The 22,629-nt window shown below is 46.4% G+C and overlaps 1 protein-coding gene across 2 annotated transcripts; it reads right to left on the minus strand.

The window, feature by feature from the left end:
- Positions 1–3,017: 3,017 nt before the first annotated feature.
- LOC142581884 (uncharacterized) lies at positions 3,018–22,300 on the minus strand. Of its 2 annotated transcripts, XM_075691328.1 has the most exons (11): positions 22,127–22,300; positions 16,927–17,285; positions 14,425–14,689; positions 12,804–13,077; positions 11,480–11,649; positions 10,587–10,752; positions 9,178–9,427; positions 7,971–8,232; positions 6,567–6,639; positions 4,783–5,087; positions 3,018–3,242 (listed from the first exon to the last, which is right to left on the minus strand). In XM_075691328.1, exons 1-11 carry the CDS (start codon positions 22,235–22,237, stop codon positions 3,096–3,098), a joined length of 2,382 nt encoding a protein of 793 aa, XP_075547443.1. In that variant the 5' UTR covers positions 22,238–22,300; the 3' UTR covers positions 3,018–3,095. The 2 variants fall into 2 exon arrangements, with proteins under 2 accessions (XP_075547443.1, XP_075547444.1); XM_075691329.1 differs by lacking the exon at positions 16,927–17,285 and having other exon boundaries at positions 22,127–22,250.
- Positions 22,301–22,629: the final 329 nt, after the last annotated feature.

A 22,629-nucleotide genomic window follows, 5' to 3' on the forward strand; every position in this document is an offset into this window, starting at 1 on the left:
GATAAAACCAGAGTTACAGCCGTTTTATGTAACCATACTCCCTGCGTAGGCCGCCATATATTGACACCAGATGAGAATTCTGTAACGTTGACAACTTCACTGTGAACTAACTAATTATGACAAGTAAATGAAACTCGGCATAATGACAGAGTCGTCTTAGCGGCCAATTTCAGCATAGCTTTTTCCGAGGTGCCTACGTTAGATTGAGAGCGACAGAGCATTCGCGAGAAACTGGAGACGAACATTTTTTCGTGTCAACTCGCCGCGTAGACGGACGGACATCGACCACTGCCGGAAGGTAGCTATATACAGCTTCGCTGTAAAAAGATGAACACAGTTGTTGAACATTGATATAGGTGCCTCAACGTAGTTGTTTCATTTTGTTATTCTGATATATCCTTGAATAAAACAAACCCGAATTCAGACGGTCAATGACATGCAGATTGTTGAGCTGTACTGCGAATGTTCGCTTCAGCACGATACTGCGTGAAACACTGCGAATCTTCCCGCGTGCGTAATACTGCTCTAGTTATTCAAGGAACTCCAAAAAATCTGCAAGGTATCACATATTGTTGTCGAGGATACAGCTTTTGTGCGTCTGGAAGATACCACGTCTGTTGGTGGTCATTAATTCTTGACTAATCTTGAGCAGCGGGACTAATTCGGTGGCCGGACAACGCCCGGTCGCAGGACGGGGCCCCGCAGGAGGAAGGCGAGGCGCATATGTTCGTGCCTTGGCGAAATCTTGCGCGCGGCGTCCGTCTACGGGTCCAATTATGTAGCTGGAGTGTTGCACCTATACGCTGGCTGAGGGGAATCGCGCACCGTCTTGCCTGCGTCTTAAGCTCACCCTCGCCACTTCTCGCTACCACCAGCATTGTATCGTAGAGAGAGAGAGAGAGGGAGACGTAGAGATTTATTTTGTGTGACGCTTGGCCTGCGCTATCGTTGTAAGTACAGCCGATGATCATGAAGACGGCTGTGGTGATGAGCGTAGCGTGGTGCCTTCAACGTAGAGGATGCGAAGGACCAACGTGCAACTGCATTACAGCGCAAGTGACTGTGATGATGCAGTTGTCCGCTGCCGTGTCCGTCGTGAGTTCTTACTCATCGACAGCAGGTTTAAGGCGGCTGAAATTAATGCGACACTGAATTCTTGTAAGGGGTTGTTGAATAATGGCGGGAGGTAGTGATCTGCGAGAAATGAATGGCTGTCGCCTGTCAGGCTTCATTCACAGAATGCGGCAACGTACCAGAGAATTTTTCAAAGCGTACTTGGAAGAAGCATCATGCCCAGTTTTTGTCGTAACGCTCTATGAGAAAGGTTTAGTACACTGTTTAGTAAGACTTGTCAACTATACAGTACTGCATTGAAAAAAAAATTGTCGATAATTCAATGCCGCTTACACTGCAAATAAAACAGGCAAACCATACTTAGGGTTTGATGTCGCGTCTACGCTGCATTAGAACTATAAGCGCAAGACAAGGCTTTAATTACGCTTCTAGTGTGTCATTACTATACAAGTAAAATCTTTCCTTCGCATATACCATGTGTGTCCCACGTAGCCTGTGCGAAAATTTAATATATGCAAGTGCGGCGCAGCTGGACAGAACCAGTGTAATGTTGTTTGCCTTCGCTTGGAACAAGTCATACGATTTTTTATAATTCGCCTAATTACACTGTTAGTTATAATTAATTAATGGACTTATGAAATAATATATTCAGAGCAAAATTCACATTTATTTCCCAGACTTAAATTGGTCCCAAGACTTTATTTCAGGCATGGAAGCAAGCTTTTATGTAACACGTATTGAGCAATAAGAAAAAGCTAGATAGGAAATTTTTCAAGATGCTACACACTTTTCTCATTGACAGTTTAGTTCTGAATATAATATTTGAGAAGTTGATTAATAAATAATAACTAATCATGCAATTAGGCAAAATTTAAAAAGAATGGTCTGACTTGCTCCAAGCGACGGTAAACAACTTTGGTTTTGTCTTGCTATGGTGGCACTTCCATATTTTTAACCTTTGGCATAAGTTATGTGAGACACACGGTATATCGGTCTCAATTTGGACTCCACAAATTTCACATACAGACCACGCAACGAAACACACAGCGATGTGAAACTTTCTGCACGAAGGGATCAATACGGGAGTGGCACGTGGGCTGATCCACAAAACTGGAAAGAAGTGTTTGTTAATAAGCCAAATAACAATGTGTGCAATGTCCCATTTCTAAATTTTAACACTTGTCTATAATCCTATAATGCCCTATCTATCTTTAAAATTAAGGGGTTTTACGTGCCTAAACCACAATCTGATTACGAGGCACGCCGTAGTGGGGGACTCCGGAAATTCGGACCTCCCGGGGTTTTTTAACGTGCACCTAAATCTAAGTACACGGGTGTTTTCGCATTTCGCCTCCATAGAAATGCGGCCGCCGTGGCCGGGATTCGATCCCGCGACTTCGCGCTTAGAAGCCCAACACCATAGCCACTAAGCAATCACGGCGGGTGTCGTATTTTTTTTTCTAGGCTAAGTTTCGTGCTCAAAATTTTAATTTGAGCGTGGGAAACTTGACGAATAATCTTTAGTAGCGCTTTTGAGAGCTTGGAGCGAGTTCTTAGTTGTGGATAGTCCAGCAAGCCAATTACTAGTTGATTGCTATAATAATATTTACTTATGTTACATTTCATTGCTTCTGTACAAATGCATTCTTCTTGGCCAGAAACAAGCAAGAACAAGTTGTTCTAATTTCCATGGACGTGAAACCGCGCGTTTAGGTTTTATAGGGCTAGACAAAGCAAAATTTATATCACTTCTTGAAATCTTGAGTTGGATGGCGCGCTGAAAAGATTAATTAAAAGCTGTCTCCAGGCGCTTTCGGCGGTACCTTTTTGTGGCGGACCATGTCAGACAGTTGACAGTATAACCATGCTAAAAAAAAATAAAACAAACGAGGCTTGTACGACGTGTTACTGAAGCTCCCAAAAACAACAGTCGGTGTTTAAAAAAATGTATGTATATTTTCGTACGTGAAAAAAAGACGTCTGAATAATTCAGCACTCGGCGGCAGAAATGCCTCCGACACCTAGGCCGCCGCTTTGCTGCAGTCCTGAAAAGGGTTGGGCTGCTTTGGCACCTGAGTACACTTGAAGGCGCGGGCAAAGTCCTCGTTCGTCGAAGTCACCCTGTTGACCCAGGCAGCAAGGCCAGGTCTGGCTGTCCCACGAGAGCGCTGGATTACCGACACGATAAGCTATGCATTACTCCCGCAGATAATAATTGAGAATAATAATTAAAAAATCTGTCATACAGTCAGAAATTGAGGACTACCAGTAACACACGAACGCACGCAATCACGCACCAACAAAGAGCAGTAGGTATAAATGTGAGACCGAGACGAGAGAGAGAGAAATGATGTATAGAAAGGCGCGGAGGTTAACCTGAGTTAAAATTTCGATAATAGGAATTTCTCGAGTCCTCAAAAAGTATTCGTATCTGAAACCCGTGTGGTCAATAAAAAAGGGCAATCACAGCACCAAAATAGAGTTAATTGGAGACATACTTGACTATGGAAGCATTAGCTGTCCTATGACGTTTTTTTTAAATAGTGAACGATTGCACAGTTTATCAAGGACTGCACGCATCGTTCGCCTCTCGGCCCTATAGCGCTAGCAGACACAAAGGAGACATGTGAATGTATTGCCACAACGGCATGTGTCACTGCCAGACGAGAAATACGTACGAGATAATGGGAAAAAGAGCCCATTACACAGGTTTACCGAGCGTTCACAACGCAATCAAGTGTAAACTTTATCGCTTCTGAGTGAAATAATTCTGGGAAGAATTCACAGGTTCTCATGCTAGTACAGAGTACTAAGATATGATAGAATTACGATGTCCTATCATTTGACGATTATCCGTCAACATCCACATGAACCTAGTCGCCCTCTTATGACCATCCGTGAACTATTACGAACTTATATATTCCGATGCAGCCTATGTGCCTCTGACGACTTTGATATACTAACGGTTATCGAGAGACTATTATAGGCAGGAACTTGCAGTCCAACTCCTGTTCCACTCTCCACTCCCTACATGTCCTACATCCGGGATCCTATGACGCACGGCTCGCGCTGTGGGGCCACCCAAACGTTATTTCACAGAATGCCAACGCCCACCACCGGGCCAGATACACCACGGAACAACGTCTCAACGTTGAATAGCTGGGATGCCATGCTACAAGACGTAAACCCTCGAGCAGTTGCTAGTTGGCCGAGCTCGCGACATTGCCACGGCCATTGGCGCCTTGGACTAGGAACCTCACTCTTTGAGCCTATGTCAAGAACAAGGTTGTTTCTCTCTCTGCCTACCTGGCCCTCACTAACTTACGATAGTGATTTTGTCTACACTTGTGTTGCATCAACGATATGTTGCTCTGCCGTAGTGTATTTTACGCACCACCAGTGTCAGTAGACCACCAGTAACACCGCAGCACAACGACTGCAGTTTGACGCCCAAATTGCCGCTCACTTGTTTTGTGATTCGTAGCTCATATGTCGCACTAAAACCTTTGAAACGGCGCATATCATACATTGGCATCAGGATCGACAGGTTGAGGCATATGATTACACAGCTCCGAGATCAGCTCGCCGGGAGCTTTAGGTTGATCTCACTGTGCACTATAGCGAAGGCCATTGACTGTCCTGTACAATCCTATGACATTCGAAGAACTGAAAAAGCATGAACAGCGGCGCAAAAGTGGTGGCGCGAACCTTCTTCTTCGTAGCGAGCATCTGCTCAACGTCGGGACTGTTGGATTCGCACTGGTTGAGTGCGTAGAAGAGGAAGAAAAGTTGCTCGGGGCTTAGGTGCTCCAGCCCCGGCAACACGAGCTCTGGTGCGCCCGGCCACGCGAGGAAGGCGCGAAGCGCCAGGGACAGCGCCCGCGACTCGAGTGCAGCGTCCAGGTTGTCGGGAGCAGCTGTGGTCCACTTCGAGCAGTGGTTCCGCCGCGAGCGCTGTTGCCGCTGTAGCCAGCGCAGCAGGTACCGCAGCACTGGCTCGTAGGCCCGTACGCCTGAACAGGAGGAATAAGAGGTGAAAGCCGCGTAGAAGGCAAGCCAATACGTTCCAATTCCTGCCAGCATCAAGGCGCCTCCAACGGCTACGAAGACGACGTCGAGCCTAAGTATTGGAACGTGTCTGTGGCTATGTTTACATGAACCCAACAGGAACGGATCGAGTTAGAAGTCGAGCTTAAACAGCCTGACTCTAAAATGTGTACATGAACTCTTACATGACGAGTTGACATTGCTGCTACAGCCTATATATACGTCGAGGCCAGAGATAAGACAACGCGTCCAGTTAATCGTTCTTATCGACGAGACACCGACCTGACCCGTCCGCGTTTACAAGTGCGCTTCAAAGGGTCATGCTGACCCAGCCCAACTCGATAATCTCTCAACACGACCCGCTAGCGTTTGCATGATCACAACAGGCAAATATCAACCCGACAAGCGGTCCTGACCCGTTTCCGTCGGTTCATGTAAACGCCTTGAATGTGACTTCACGTGTCGGTGCGTCTGCCATTTTTTTACATTTCTTCACTGCAACGTCGTTACCGCCGGGATGGGTCACTCGAAAGGGTCCACACTCGCTCGCTCAGTAGTTTTTCGATCCGTCAATTGAAAAGGAAAATGATGAGAAGTGAACGGAAAGCGAAATTGATCGTTACATATCTACGGGACCTTGTGAAAGCATTATCATTATATATACTTATATTTTCAGTGTGCAGTCGAACTCTGGCTGGCAAGTTTTCGCCTTTCGTCATTTACCCACCATTGTTTTAAGGGTCAGCCATTCGGTACGACGCATAATTAGAAAAGAAGAACGACAATGAAATGGGTGGTCACAAACCACAGGCCCAAATTGCAATGTTATGAAAAGTCAGTGCGCAGCTGCCCTTGGTCATGCATATTCATTGTTTTTAAAGATTAGTCAAAGGGATACCACATGCAGAGGAACAAGTAAGGTAAACTGGTAAGATATTTCGAGGTCATAGTTTCACCATTTCACTTACTTATATGGCGGGAAATGGTTACAGATGATAATTAGTGGGAGAAGTGGAACGAAAAGTTCTGGCTTGAATGTCGTGCTCAAAACCAAGCACTGGTATATCGCCTGACGTACCTGCTCATGTTTGGGCCCTTTTCGTGCAGAAAGTGTTAAGACTAGCTAAAGGCCGAGTCTCCAGTTACTTTAGAACGCTACGTAACTCTTGTTTATCACTTAACCGTAGTCCACTTCATCTGTTCGGGAACCGTTTGTCGAAATTAACCCCGTCAGAATCCGTGGCATCCCAAGGAGCTAATAGTGCGGGCACATCACGGGGAAACCGACAGCCGGTCTTTCGTTCGTGCGTCTTGCCCGATTTGCCGAGACTCCACCCATGAAAAGGCTGACGCTTTTGGTATTCCAGAAGTGTAGTTTAACAATCCGGCTGAATTGTTTTTGATGTCCTTTAACAAGCACAGCAAAAGGAAGGGCGAAAGCTCACCGACGCGCGCCATCTGAAGCATGGCCGTTGAAGGACTGGTCGCCCACAGCAAGTCGAACGCCGCCGGTGGTACCTGGAGTGTGCTCACATTGCAAAACAAGATTTCCATACAGCGTACCGAGCAGCTATAGTTTCAAACACCTGCTTCAAGCGCAGCTGCTTCAACTTTGAAGCGGTAGCCGCGAGGAAGTGGGTCCGAATTCACAAAGCTTTTTCTTCGTTCGTTTCCTTGCCACTGGCTAGCCGCTTTCGCTAATTATATGTACAGCGTCAGGGTTGGCTGGAATTTTCTCTTGCGAGCGATTTTAGCGTAACGGCCTTTTGTGAATACAGGCCCTGGAAATGCAGCCGAAAGGTGCGGCCGTATTTACAAGAATGTTGTTAGCTAGAACAATTAGTAATACCACACGTCACCTAAACGTGATGTAGAACATATTGGTTGATCAATCTGGTCTATTCATGCAAGAGTTTTTTTCAGAAGCTTGCGGAAAAACCGTTGACCCCATTTCCCAAGCTAGTGGAGGTTGAATTCTTTAACCAGGTTCATCAGCATAAAGCAAAATGCACGCGTCAAATTTTATGCACAAACACACATATATGCAGACACGTACATTTATCCCGTATGCACTGTTCATCATGTTCATCACAGTAAAAAATTTGGAGGACACGTAAGCATTTCTTACGAGTTGTGAATTCGAAAGCATGAATGGCGAATTCAACGCCACTGAACAATCCTTCGAGTTTTGCGTCGCTCGTGATGCACCATAGTGGTACGTGCTGCCCGAGCCATCAAGCAACAGCAGACTGCCGTGATAACGCCGCATGCCAGCGACGCCCTGCGCGACGAGAGATCGAGGCCACCAATGCCGGCAGGCGCACGCAGCAGCTAAGCCCATTGGAGATGGGAGAGGGAGACACGGACCGCGCGCCTGTTTCCGAGAGCGAGACGCGACTGCTTCACCGACGACAAGCCGCCTCGCCCCGCGGCGTCGCGTCGTCGTATCTGCTCCGTCGAGGCTCGCTGGTGACGTGGCATCGCGGCGATGCCCTCTCCGCTCACGAGGCACCTGGCGCTCAAACGCCGCAGCCGTTCCGATTCGCCCTCTCTGCTTCGTTTAGGCGCTCTGGTGACTTGGCGTCGCAGCCAATGGGAATTTAGGTGCCGTTTCGATGCTGCAGACGCCTCCTTTCTTGTTCAATGGGCCATTTGATACTTTCATATCAATAAGGAAGCAACAATGCTACACATCTAAAGCTAATACGTTGGACAAAGCTGGCTAATGGCTAACATAACTTGGGAACGGAAAGCTTTGTGAATTCGACCCTTGCTTCCTTTTTTCTCACGTGTGAGGAATGAAAGAGAGCGAAAGGTTGAGAAAGTGCGAGAGAGAAAGGTTGGCGGACCTGAAGCGTGGCCTCCGGGAGCCCCTTGACTGGGTCGTCGTCGTTCCCTTCTTCGTCCCCGCCGGTGGCGACTGACTGCTCTTCGCGCAGCACGACCCTGCAGCGCGTCGATAAGAGGCCGGGCGTCCAGTGGGCGTCCACGAACTGGTCAGGCTCGTTGAGCGCCAGGTGTTCGTTGACCACCTTCTCCTGCATCCAGCCGAACACGGCTGGCGCGGCGCCCTTTGAAGAGGACGCAGGCGGCGCGGTCGTGTCGTAGAACCTGCATCGGAAGAAAGGGAGTTGTTTTATGATATTTACTTTCGAGATTGTTTTCTTCACTTCCTTTACTACTACTTATTTTACCACCACATTTACAGCAAACTTTCACAGCGGCTGACTCGTTTTCAGATGGGATGCCTTTTGCGTTTATTTCACAGACGACTAACCTTTTCAAAACATGCAAAACGTTACCTCGAAATATCCGATATTCCAACTCAACCATGAGTTCTACATTTTCACCTAACTAAGCAGTTCCTTACTTCAAAATGCTCCCTTACGAGTTGCTTGCTTGTCTGTTAATGCTGTTATATGTCCATACTGTAGCCTAAATTCACCGATTCATGTTTGTCGGAACACCCAAGATACCTGTTCGAATTGTCCTACGTCAAACCTTGAAGATCAGTTCAAAAGTCGTAGTGAATTCAACTATTTGTTCACTTGAAATACCCTCTAATAAAAACAATATCGCTCTATGTGCAGCATCCACCTTTATAAATAGGTGTGCTCCAATTTGCCATAATAGTGTAGAGACTGCCCAAAAGCTAGAACGAGGTTGCAGTATGCAGGTTAGTTGTAGCTTTTTAAAGAGTGACGGTCGCTCAAACAGCACAACTTGAACTTAAGATATTGGAGTTTCCGCCGTTTAAACAATATTTGATGATTTACATACAGTACACATTTTTAATCATTTCTAGTTGACATTATCCGCGGTACGCACGATGTATCCTGAATACTATGCATTTCCCTGCATATTATAGTATGGGCACCTGCCGGGACCTTCCAGCATAGTCGAATGAGCAGCACATACGAATTAAGCGAAATCATAATAACGACGGACGCCCATTCTTTATCAGTTCAGATACATAGTGATAACCAGAAAAATTGAGTCTCTGTCGGTATAGGGTTGCCGGGGTCGCGAAGCGCGCTTCCATCGCGTGTCACTCGCCTGGCGATGTATGCCTGGCGCGTGGTGGCATTGTTGAGCCATTCCGGGGCAGGCCCCACCCAAGGCAGGGCGTCCGCACGGTCTGCCAGTTTGCTCGAGAGGGAATCGTTGTCGGCACCCAGGGCCCCTGCGCGCAACAGGCTGGACAGCTGGCGGTGCAGGAATACCAGCAGTGTATCGGCATCCAGGCCGGTCACCAGCGACGACCGTGTAGACAGAGCGTATAGCGCCAGCGCCGGCTCGTACTTCGCTACGAGGGCAAAGGCGGGAACGATAGTATACGGCCGCCATCCGGACTTGACTCGAATAACCAAGACGCATTTCTAGAGGCTTTAGCAAGCACAGGTTGTAAGGAGCAGACATAAAAGGCTGTAAAGAAAGACGCATTAGGCAAGAACCGAATACACTTAAGCCATATTCGGTTGAGTTTTACGAAGGCTATGTATAAATTACGCATGGTGTCGCCTTGGAGGTGCTTGCTGAAACAAGCGAAGGAAGACTTAAGCTTATTGGCTAATTATATTCTGCAGAACGTACTGCAAAATGTGAAACACAATGGAACACGCAATATGCGCATGCGCCAATCCGCCAAACTATCAATTTCGCTGCGTAGAACACGACATATATATTCAGAAATATTTCTAAGGAGCATATAGAGAAAAATGATCCTTCATGTCATTTCTACAGCCTTTTCACCATTGTAACTGAAATGCTGCTATTTCCACAGGATATCAGTCCCCTGTCAACCGTTACCTTCTTCAGGTACAAATAGTGTGAACATTATATGCCCTATTGAAACGCAGTTTTTTATGCTGAATGATACCGCATACAAAGGGAAAATAATATGAGACATCCACCCAATCGTAGTAATTGCTACAAAGGAAGCCCATATCGGTTTCTCGAGAGAAAAGTCTCACAGTTTTTTTTTTTTGTTGTTGTTGTTCAACTGCGAGGCTTCTCTTTCGAGGAACCCGTATGGGCTTCCTTTGTAGCAATTCCTGCGATTGGGTGGATGTATCATTTTCCCTATATTAGTTACTTTTCTCCACCTTGCGGGCTTCCGCAGAGCTATTGCGTCGATACCGCATATATACAGCATGGCTACGCGCTGCCTGGGGGCGTCCTGTCGTCAACACGATAGCCAATGTGCCGGCCGATCAGAAGTGGTCGCACATGTAAAAAAAGCTTTGCCGACACGGCACTAATTGGTCTGTGGCCTAGGCCTGATATAGGTTATAGTTCTACAAATACGCGCACGGTAAACAATCGCCAGAGTTCACAGAACACACTACCGTGGGAAATCCTGTGTGTGAAATCACAGACCAAAGGAGGTGGTGGTTTAGCAAGGATAACGCGTTATAATCTTAGTCATTACTGTAGCGTCACGCTCGTTAGCCATGGGCGCCCACCTATCATTCGGACGCAGTGCTCGTCGGCAGTGCGGGCCGGCGCAACGTCATCGACATCAGTGAGCCGACAAAGCAGCTGCTTCTCAGGGCCGGCTGGCAGCAGGCGGGACGCCAGCAGAGATGTGCGCAGGCCCAGGTAGTTGAGTAGCTCGTGCTCCTTCACTTGCTGAAAACGTATAGAAACAGTAAAATTCAGAGATTTGCGACATTGCATGTTTTAAGCAGGCTATTTCCTCTCGCGCACGGGAGGGAGTGTACCTTATCACACAAGGTATACACAAGGTCTAAAAACAATTTACACCATTTGGGACGTACCTTTGTCCCAAAACGATAATCGTCATCCTTCGTGTTTTCGTTTTCTTTCTTGAGAACTCTGCACTCACCACACTTTCCTGTCAAGAATGCTATGCCAAGCTGATAACCCGCATGCTGTTCGTGGCTTGGAGGTACCGAACGCGCAGCGTCAAAGAAAAGAAATGCAGGCAAGATGGACGACGATTATTCTTGTGAGACAAAGATGCGTTAGAAGGGGTGTGTGCTGTTTTGAGAGTGCAAGCTGAGGCCACTCTGTAGGTTATTGGCGGAAAGCGCAAATTGAAAGTGCGCAAGGGGATTTTGGGTGTATACGCACTTTCACGACAGAAAAAAAAAAGAGGGTTGCTTTTTTGGTGCAGACATCAAATGCCCCACCTTTTGAAAAAGTAAACTGTTCTTGAATTTTCGCTCTTCACTTCGGCGTCCTAATCGCAACGCCAACGTAATGTCTTTTGTCCCGTCTTGAAACTGCGCTTACCAGTATTCATTTATTAGCATAGGTTCGCTCTTTTTTTTTGCGCGTTGTGAACATCGTCACGAAAAGATTCGCGCGCAAACCACCCGTCGCTGCAATGCACCTTGAGCAAGTCCGGCAACGCCTCGACGTAGTTCGGTGCCCGGACGACGACTTCGCTGATGGCCTCGCGAGGCTCGAACGCCTCCTCGATGACCGTGCGCAGGTTCCAAGAGGCCCAGGCGCTCTGCGGTATCTTGGCGGTACGCTGCCGGCCGCCATCCGGTTCCACCTCTGCAGCGAGAAGCCGCTACAGATTGTTTCCGAGAAATGTTATGACGAATGACAAGCAATCGAGCTTTTTCCGGCCTCGCTTATGTTCCAACAGAGTCAAGTCAAACATTTAGTATCAGTTAACTGCAAGAACGAAAAGAGGGCCGACATCGATTATAACTGCTTGTTTCACGCTTAGCTCCATTGCCGAATGTTCGCGTACTCATCGACAGAGTGCAGTCACTCTTCCGATGCTGTAAAGAGCTCTTCTCCTAAGGGCACAAGTGAACCTCGACAGCCGGCGGCGGTGGGCTGCGTCTTACATCGCTCTAGCATGTTCTGCTCAAAGCCTATATTTAAATGGTTCTTCTTGTCCCATCGGCATTTAAATGGAAAGAAAAAATAAAAACAGTATCCAGAGTGGCCAACGATCTATGTGCCAAGTTTCCATCTCTCTCTCTCTCTCCAATCCGAGATTTTTTTCTCCTTTTCTCGTGGATTTTGGTTAATTTGGAAGCACTCCAGCGCTACCCGAAGAGTGTTCTGCGCCATTTCTTGATATTTAGTAATTAATAGTGGCTTTCAGATTTTAGTCACATGCATTTTATGACATCCGCCAGTATATATAAAAGAGATTTTCACCCCGGCACCTTTTCTTTAGTTTTCCCACAGCAAGCGCTTTGAACACATGGGCGTCTGGACGTGAAAATGGCACGCTGGAGCAAAACCTTAGAAGTCGATTTATGCGAACTTATAGTATGAATAAATCAAAAAGAGCTTCAGCTGCTCTCGCGCCACCAACTTTTTATAATCACGGTTTATTGCAATTTATTGTGTGTGTGTGTTGCAGAGAGGGCGGGCAATAGTTTTACTAGACACTGTTTTAAGGGGTTCATTAGTACAAACCTGTCAGTCGGGTTAGGCGATGTCCCTTCTCTGAACTACTGCGCTTCGACACTTTCCGCCACTGTCCACCGTGCTTTCGTGCAGGAAACTTAGACGGGGCGCGCAGTCCAGAGAGCACTATAGCGACGCTAAAGGTAGGGAGCTGCATGCAAGCGCGTCACAGCCCAGAAAGCAGTTGCTTCTACTGCTAACTTGGCAGCGGTGGCCCAAAACAGTCACCTCGTTCGCTTCGTTCAGAAAGTGTGCTAGAGGGCCGAAGGAGTTCGTACCGGGCAGGTGCATCGTTGTGTTCCACGGCGGAGTGTCGTCACCCCTTCGGGCCGAGTCCAATAGCTTTTCGACTCGGTTAACGTCGACTGGTGGCGGCAGTTGCCCTCCCGCCGACACGAAAGCCGCGGCGGCCGCCTGTGCCACGTCGCCTGGTGTCGCCGCGGGGCCGTCCATGAGCAGCCGGGGCTCGGCAAGAAACACGAGCCCGTCGGCACCCACTCCCATTCGCAGGAGCACCGGCTCATTCGTGAAGTAGTACGCGTTGCCCAGAACCTGCGTGCATTCATAGGCGCGTTTGACACACGCAGGCAGATGTCTCAGCACCTTCGTCTGTTCACCCACCCCCCCCCCCCCATCTCGCTTTCTGTCGCATACCCGAATCGAGAGGAAAGACGACTCCTGAACACCGAGTGCTGATGGCCCCCTGTTTGCTGCGATTGGTTCCAGTGTCCGCCTTAACGCTTAGAGTGCCTGTCACCCAATATTACTCCACTTGTTGGCCCACAGTGTTCCGCGCTAAGTGCAGAGAGAGTCATCAATCGCTATCATGCACGCAGAAGATTACCTTCCACATATCCATGTGGAGAACCGTGACGGAGCGCCCTTATTGCTACCTCGGTGACCGAATATCTTTTGTGGAAACTGCTGTTTACTCTAAGGACTCGCCGAAGACTGAATGCTTGAAGCGAGTTCAGAAGCTTCAGTAACTGGGTATTCGACTTCAGTGACATATTACGTAGAAAGTGACTCGCTGGCTGGGGCAACAGATGCAGGGAGCAAGGTGTCCAGATATAAAGCGGGCTCTTGCCTCTGCTAAATAGGTAGGAGGGTGAATATTCAGGAGTATTACGACTAGAAGGCTCGTAGAACGTATGAAAGTTGAACAAGTTAGCTGGAATATGAGTGCAAACAATGACTCAAGAAGGAACGAATAGTACAACAGTGGTGGCGTTTGTGTTGTCCTGTTCATTCCTTCTTGTGTCCGTATTTGCACGCCTTCCTTCAGTAACAGGAGCAGTTTTGTAGGGAAGGTAACAATCACGGTAGTTTGCTAGAACGCATATGCAGACAACATATATGTGACAGTATGGTTCAAGTGTTCCGCGAGACCGCTGATGTGCGCATGGTAAGTGAGTGCTCATGAGGATTTCGACTAGATTTTAAGGGCGCAGGCTCCTTTCTCAAGCGTATAACTCCTGAAGAAAGCTGAGCGCCAGGCCGTGGCATGCTCGTGCCCATTTTGAATGAGCCAGTGGGTTTCCGGAAGCGTGGGAATCGAAACCACGACCTCCTGAGGTGAGCGTTCGATCACAAGGCCACGGCTGCAGTTGAGCGCCCACCGCTGCTTCACGGCTTCAAGTGGCGCCATGATGGGGGCTAACGTCACGAAAGAGGGAGCTCGCAACAAAATATTCATTGCAACCCAACGGCATGAAACGCAAAGTAGGCCTCGTCGCTCGTCCTGCCTCTCTGTTTTTCGTGTCCTTGGATCCCGCTATGAATATATAAAATGCGCGAGCTTGAAGAACTGCCACAAAAAAGAAAAAAACGCTTTGCTCGTGTTGCGTCGTTATCTGCAGGTTTTCGGATAAGCATTTAAACGCGCAACTGCGTCGGCACCTTGGACACGTCCTCGGCGTTCGCCGTGTCCCGACGGGGCTGCGGCCACGGTGCGACGCCAGCGCTGTCGAGCAGCTTGGAGCGAAACTGGACCCCGTCTTCGGGTCTTGGCTTGAGACACTTGCGGTAGAGATGCTGCAGTGCATACGGCAGCGATCGGCTGCCTGTTCTGCGCGCCAGGATCTTGTGCAGGGCGCGAGACAGCGCGGCCTGGTGTGCGTGATCTACTGTGCGTCGGTAGCTACGTGCGTCCAAAGCCTCCGCCCTGCTTGCGTCAGTCAATCAATCAATCAATCAATCAATCAATCAATCAATCAATCAATCAATCAATCAATCAATCAATCTATCTATCTATCTATCTATCTATCTATCTATCTATCTATCTATCTATCTATCTATCTATCTATCTATCTATCTATCTATCTGTCTGTCTGTCTGTCTGTCTGTCTGTCTGTCTGTCTGTCTGTCTGTCTGTCTGTCTGTCTGTCTGTCTGTCTGTCTGTCTGTCTGTCTGTCTGTCTGTCTGTCTGTCTGTCTGTCTGTCTGTCTGTCTGTCTGTCTGTCTGTCTGTCTGTCTGTCTGTCTGTCTATCTATCTATCTATCTATCTATCTATCTATCTATCTATCTATCTATCTATCTATCTATCTTATTGTGAACCTAAGGCAATGGTAGTCCAGCTCCTCAAGAGAGACAACTATAGTATACTTATGCGGCCAACTGCTGGCGAGTCTCCATGAGCGACTTCAACGCGTCGATTACACGGCACGCAAACCCGGCAGTGTGCTCAAGCCCAAAATGCATACCACGTGACGTCCATCACTCAAAGCAGTAATTACATGAAATCCAGCTCTATCTTTTTGGCGTTGGTATCTTGCACCGCTAAGTGGCGGCGACGTAGCTCCGAAGGTATACACCTGAAATACGTGCCATGCAGACCATTTTTCTGTTTACGAACAGAGACTCTGTTGAGCTTCCACTTTTCTCAACAGAAATAGAGCGGGCAAGAAAGACAATGACGAGCCGCAGTAATGCGAAACAGCAGTTGGCTGCAGATTTTAAGCAGTATTCCTCCGCCAACAAATCACAAATATACCTATCAGTTTCGCCGCATAATAAACGGAAAATTATAACTGTCTCTGCTAGAGGCACGGTACACGCGTCTCTTATTTGAAAACACAGAAATGGACATCTGGCACATTAAATCAACACACGTTTCTTTTTCTGAGATATAGTACAGTGATAGAGGAAACGTGATCGGAAGTTTCTTTGGCGCAGACTCACTTTATTTCTACTGCGCTCACAAAACCGTTTATAGAAATATTGAGCGACGTTGTAGCGATAAATGCGAGAGAAATGGGTGAGCATTATGTCGCATGACTTCTTTGAGGTTCCGTATTCATGATCTGAACCGCGTTCACTCCATTGCGAAGTATTGCTTATATATATATATATATATATATATATATATATATATATATATATATATATATATATATATATATATATATTTCTTAATTTCATCACCCCGCCTAGTTTTCTGCCGCCCTCGACTGCTCCTCACTTCCCTTGGTACCCATTCTGTAGCTATAATGGTCCGCCGGTTATCTACCTTACGCATTACACACGCCTGCGCAGTTCCATTTTTTTTTCTTAATGTCAACTTCAATACTGGCTATCCCCGTTTGCTCTCTGATCCACACCGCTCTTTTCTTGTCTCTTGGCGTTACGCCTAACATTTTTCGTTACATTGCTGAATGCGTGGTCCCTAACTTATTCTCGAGTTTCTGTGTTAGACTCCAAGTTTCTGCCCTATATGTTAGCACTGGTAGAATGCGATGATCGTACTCTTATCTTTTCAACGACAGTGATAAGCTCCCAGTCAAAATCATTGGGTAATGCCTGCCGCATGCATTCCAACCCATTTTTATTCCGTAAATTTCCGTCTCATGACCAGGGTCCCCTGTGAGTAATTGACTTGTATATTAATTGACCTATATATATATATATATATATATATATATATATATATATATATATATATATATATATATATATATATATCCTCTACCATGTGACCTGCTTCCCTCGCTCACTCATACAATTTTTTCTACTTTGACACTCCTAGCCGTGGAGGAAGGAAAAATATAGGAGGGACCATTGCGTCACAGAGCAGCCTTGTTAAGCGAACGCTCCGTGAAGCCACAGTGGTGGCCCAACACGTGACCTCTTACGTCGAGACCACGGAACAAGAATCGATATTTGCTGAGACGTTTGGTTCCCAGTAACTATACGCCAGTAGTTTTTATTCGGTGCGCGCTTGTTCAGCATCCCTACCGTGGCTCTGCCTGAAGAGCGGGAGCACTCAAACCAACCGCGCACTTTGACGTGCGATCGCGCGTTGGGCCGACAGGTTTGGTTTCAATCGCGTTGCGGTATGCTCCCTCCTATCTGTTTCCTTCCTCCACGCTCCTAACGCTAACGCATTGATAGCGGTGTATACCGGCCGGCGCCCCCTCTGATCCAGTTGTTGCAGACGTGGCCGTACAGATCGCCGCACGGGTGGACCGTCGTGTCCAGGCTAACGTTACTGGCGGCCGCAGCGCACGCCTCGGTACGGCAAGCGGCGGGGCGCTCGCCGTGGCGACGGGCCTTCGGCGTGACGTAGTGCGGCGGCTCCGTGCTGTCCGTGGTCTCGGGGGAGCGGCGAGCGCTCTCCCACTCGCTGCTCAACCTCGTCAGCGCGAGCGCGCTGGCCAGCAACAGGGCGAGCAAGACGACCAGGGTACCGACCACCGCGAGACACGAGGCCGGGCGGCCGCGCTCGGCCTCGCCGCCGCCAGTGCGAACACCGCCGGTGTTCTGCGCGCGTATCGCGAAGATAGTCATCTTTTCAACGCAAAGAAACCTTTGTTTTCTACTGCACACAAGTACGGACAGCGAAACCTATAGTGGATGCGTGCGCAGTATCGCAGCCGCTTGATCAAAGCACACCTTGTGCGTTTTCATTGAGCGGCCATAGCAGTATCCCTGGTATTTCTGCGAAGACATTAAGCAATCTTTAAAACTTCACTGCGACAGATAGCACATTTCTAGTCCTTGAGCTGGTCCACTTGAAAAGAGCGACATGACTTGCAGGATAAATTGAAATGCATAATGTACTAATTAACAAACATTACCTAATTATTTTCCAATAATTTGCTTTCACTCTGACACTGGAGATGAAGTAGCATATTCCTCTAGTCGCCTTGCACGCCAACCACAGTGACTTGGTGATCACCACCTTCTTGAATCTCGCGTTCTTTTTAAGAAGCGAGACAAGAGTACGTGACCAACTATCGTCTGTGACAGACAATTAAGCGCTGCCAATGGTCAGATGTCATTCAGATTGTTGCACTTCTCCAGCATGGGGAGATCATGATGAGCGAAAACCCTGCAAAGCCTATTATGGTCACTGACTATCAACTTCAGGGGGCAGAATAAGAAAACCAAGCTTCCTGTATACGATTTTATTAGACGCCACTCCTGTTAAAGATTTACTTGCGCCCACATTGCCTGCGCCATCCAAGAACGTCGGGGTGCGACTTTCAGCGACCATGTCACCTTCAATGTGGCGTCCTAGTTCCGAATATCTAAACCAGAGTACGTCGCTATGAATGGCGGGCGTCACTGAAAGAAAGACTGACAAACAGCCACACAACGATAAAAACCTGCTAAAGCCTGCTATTGTGGAAGAACTGCCTAACACCAACACGCACTATCTGATCCGAGTGTATAGACATAATCGAAGCCAAATTCAGTCACTAATTGAGGGTGAAGATGGTTTTGATTAATAATCTCGTAGAAAAGCAACAAAAGGAATACTAAAAAAATATTTGGAAGGAGCATACCGAATCTTGTCTGAAATATCGGTGCTACCGCCACCGCTAATGATTTTAACTCATTTTTTTCAAAGGTGTCTGGTGTAGCGAGACCTCATCCAGATATTTGCACATTGCAGACTAGTATTTCAGAATCCGCCCTTCTTCCCATGTTTTCGGAACATGACCTCAAATCAATCCTTTTCAGTCTAAAACCAAATAAGTCTCCAGGAATTGATGGCATTTCAATATTAGAGCTGCGCAGAACTTTCGAAGCAATAAAAGATGTGCTACTACTCATTTTAAACAATATTATTACCACTGGTATCATTCCAGATAATCTGAAAAATGCGCTGGTCATTCCTCTTTTTAAAAGTGGCGCACGTAACAATATCGAAAACTACCGGCCTATTTCAATCCTTTCATGCATTGGGCAGATATTGGAAAAACATCTGCTCACGACAATGAGCAGCTTTTTAAGCAATCATGGCGTGTTATCTCCTAGCCAGTATGGTTTTGTGCCGAATCGGGGTACGCAGTTGCTGCTTGAAGATTTTTCCGATACACTAAACTCTGCGTTTGAACACAATCAGATTGCTTGTGCATTGTTTCTAGACGTCCGCAAAGCGTTTGACAGCGTCTGCCATAGTATACTGCTAACCAAACTTTCTTTGCTAGGCTTTCGGGGTGCGTTTTTGCGGCTTCTGAAAAACTTCTTATCTCATAGGCACCAACTTGTGTCTATGGGAAAATTTCGTAGCAACCTGACCAAAATTAAAGCTGGCGTCCCCCAAGGTTCAATTTTAAGTCCGTTATTATTTAATTTATATTTTAACGATTTGTCTAATGTTGTGAACGTCAAATTATATCAGTATGCTGATGACACTGTCCTTGTTTCACACGCTCGAAGTTACACTGACGCCATCTCTTCTTTACAAATGGCAACAACAAAAGTGATGGACTGGTTTCAGAATAATGTAGTCCATATCAATGCGTCCAAAACTCAACTTATCTGTTTCCACAACCCTGTCAAGCAAGTTACCCTATCGTCCCCATTATATTTGCACACATCACATTGCAATCACTGTTCGTGTGCCCCAGTGCAATACGCTTGTTCAATTAAATACCTTGGCGTGTTTTTTGACAGTGATTTATCCTGGAACTCTCATTTCGCATATATTTGTCAAAAACTTCGCGCAGTGTCTTGTGTTTTGTATAATATAAAATTTTACATGCCATTGTCTGTCCGAAAGCTTGTAGCACATGCCTTATGCTACAGTGTGATCCGGTACGGGATATCTACATATGGTCATGGCGCTCAACATTTGGTAAACCGGGTCAACTCCGTCCTTCGTGGCATTCTGAAGCATGTTGCTTATGATGTCTCCCCCAAATCTGATGTGTTCAAAACTTTGTCCTTACCTGATTTCAATTCTTTGCTGCTAGAAACTGTTGTCTTAAAGCATTTTTGGATAAGTCAGTATAAAATTCCTTATGTGCCTGTTCGTTCCCTGAGACCAAAGAATCCTTACGTTACACCCCGCTGTAAAACGAGATATGGTCGAAGACTCCGTAACTATTATGTCCCAGCAATGTTTAATTTACTCCCTCAAAGCATACAAGATGTGAAAACGAAATATGGTCTTAGAAAGGCTCTTCGACACTTTAATGCGTGATGGGAAGCCTGTCATTTGTGTTTTTTTTTCTCACTGTTGTCTAATGTGTTTCTGATGGCTCTGTCGCTGTCTGCCAGGCACTGCCGTTCAAGCCCACTGTGGCTTTGGCAGGCCCGATTTCTTCCACTGTAATGATTCTCAAGTCATCAATAAAGTATTATTATTATTATTATTATTATTAAGTGATGTAGAAAGTTTGGCGAGTTGGTGATTAATCATGATATCGTGTTGGCGAAGCAGCGCACTGTCAAGGACAAGGCGAAGACACACGAGAATACTCGGCACTCGCTATATTCGCAAGTACTTAATTTCAGAACACTTCATATTTATATACCTGCGCACCCTCAGACGTCAAAGATAAGCAAGACAAGATTAAAGGCAATTTCAAATTCACTGGCCCGCGCGTACTCGGGTGTAAAAGATAGGCAACATATCTATCATGGTGTGCAATCCTGTCCTATTTGTTGCGCCCCAACAAATTTTTTATTATACTTTTCTTTAGTGTCCTTCCAAAAACGCGATCTCGCGATGTCTCAGAAAGACAGATAGTTGACTGATACAACCCTCTCCTCTCTTGTAAATGTGAGAAGCTTCCACTATTTCCCTGGTCAGCTGATCCTTATGGTGAGATACACGGAAAGAATTTGCCAAGTGCAGGTCGTCCATTGTATACGTGCTGTTTACCCATATCTTGTGGAAATGTATACATCGGCCAAACGGGTCTGTGTGTAAACACAAGACTTTTGGAGCACGAAATGTCACTGGGGGAGGGGGGGGCAACACTCACTCCCACATTAAAGGGCATTGCTCACAACTTGGGTTCTGGTCGCTTTACAATGACACTATAGTTCTATCCCACCATAAGGTTCAGCTGACCAGGGAAATAGTGGAAGCTTTTCACATCTACAAGAAAGGAAAGGGTTGAATCAATCAACCATCTGTTCTTCTGAGCCATCACGAGGTCGCCTTTCTGGAAGGACACTAGAAAAAATGTGTTAGGGGTGCAACAAATAAGATAGGATTGCACACCATGATAGATATGTTGCCTATCTTTGACGCCCGAGTACGCGCTGGCAAGTGAATTTGAAAGCGATTTTAATCTTGCCTTGCTTATCTTTGACGTCTGAGGATGCGCAGGTATAGAAATATGAAGTGTTTGTTCTGAAATAAAGTAGTTGTGAGTGCAGTGAGTGTCAAGTACTCTTGTGTGTCTTTTCTATGTCCTTGTCAGTGCGCTGCTTCACCAACACGGTGTGACGATTTAACGGTGCTATTCCTGAAGTCGTCATTGTGTCCTTAAAATCCCGCGCACCGGGCACACAGTATATATATGCACGCGACTGAAGCTTATACAAGCTTCAGTCGGTAAACAAACAATGCATTCAGGCCGTAATTACGTTGCAGTCACTTCAAATCGTAACTTTAAGCTCCGACGCCCGATGATTCCGCGGTAAAACCCATTGGAAGCACGTTCCGTGCGGTTATTATTTTGTGCGGCTGCTGCTATATGTGGTAACGCAAAGATCGATACGGATGACAGCATGTGCAAGTTTTCAGATTTTTCGAGAAAAATCTGCGCATGTGCGTTCTAGATTTGCCCGCTACGTTTAGCCGCACCTAAGGATGACTGACGAATAATCTACAGACGAAAATAAAAAATAGTTGAATGCAGTCCCCTCTTTTATAAGTGAACGACGTTACTCGATCTGATGACTCTATAGAATGTACTGAGAAGAGTAGTTGGCACCGGCCCCTTGCTTGCCGCGACAGCTCTAGTTCACAACAGCCCTCGCGTGAACTTCTCATGGACACCATTCGCATAGAAGACATATATTTTCGAATATGTGTATTGCGTCTCTGCGTATGACAATTCTCAACATTCTTCCCTCGACAAGGCAAATAATGTTGATATTTCATCCTGGTTATAGAGACTGCCAGAGGCAGCGAAGCCATGCGCACGCACAACTGCTACCGCAGCTACCTCGCTAACTCAAAACTCCGTGTTATCCAACATTTAGTTGGATCAGCTTATTTTCTTTTCTTTTTTGGAAGTTGTAACTCGTTGGAAGTTGCAAATGAACAGATTGCTTCATTAGAACCTTGAAACACCGGGAGAAAAACACAAGCGCATTCATCCAATTACACGGATCGTGTTTTGGTATCTTACCCAGTAATGTTCATTTGCGTTGTCGTCATAGTCGGTAACTGCAGCCGTGTCTGGTGGTGTCTCGGTGCGCGGGCTCACTGCGCTGCGGTACGTGGAAAGCAACTGCTGCATGGTTGAATACCGGTGAGATTAAACGAACACGATCGACATTCACATGCACACCGGCGTTCGCCAGCCGCGTGAGGCAGCAGCGTCGAACGAGCAGCCACGAGCTTCGTGTTCTTCTTTTTCGTCTTCTTGCACCGTACACAGACTTAAAGTTGTTGTTGCTGACAAACGGTAACAACAGCAATAATAATAATAATAATAATAATAATAATAATAATAATAATAATAATAATAATAATAATAATAATAATAATAATAATAATAATAATAATAATAATAATAATAATAATAATAATAATAATAATAATAATAATAATAATAATAATAATAATAATAATAATAATAATAATAATAATAATAATAATAATCAACAAAACAACAATAACGACGACGAC

The sequence above is a fragment of the Dermacentor variabilis genome, chromosome 5, assembly GCF_050947875.1.
Source record: "Dermacentor variabilis isolate Ectoservices chromosome 5, ASM5094787v1, whole genome shotgun sequence".
NCBI lineage: Eukaryota > Metazoa > Arthropoda > Arachnida > Ixodida > Ixodidae > Dermacentor > Dermacentor variabilis.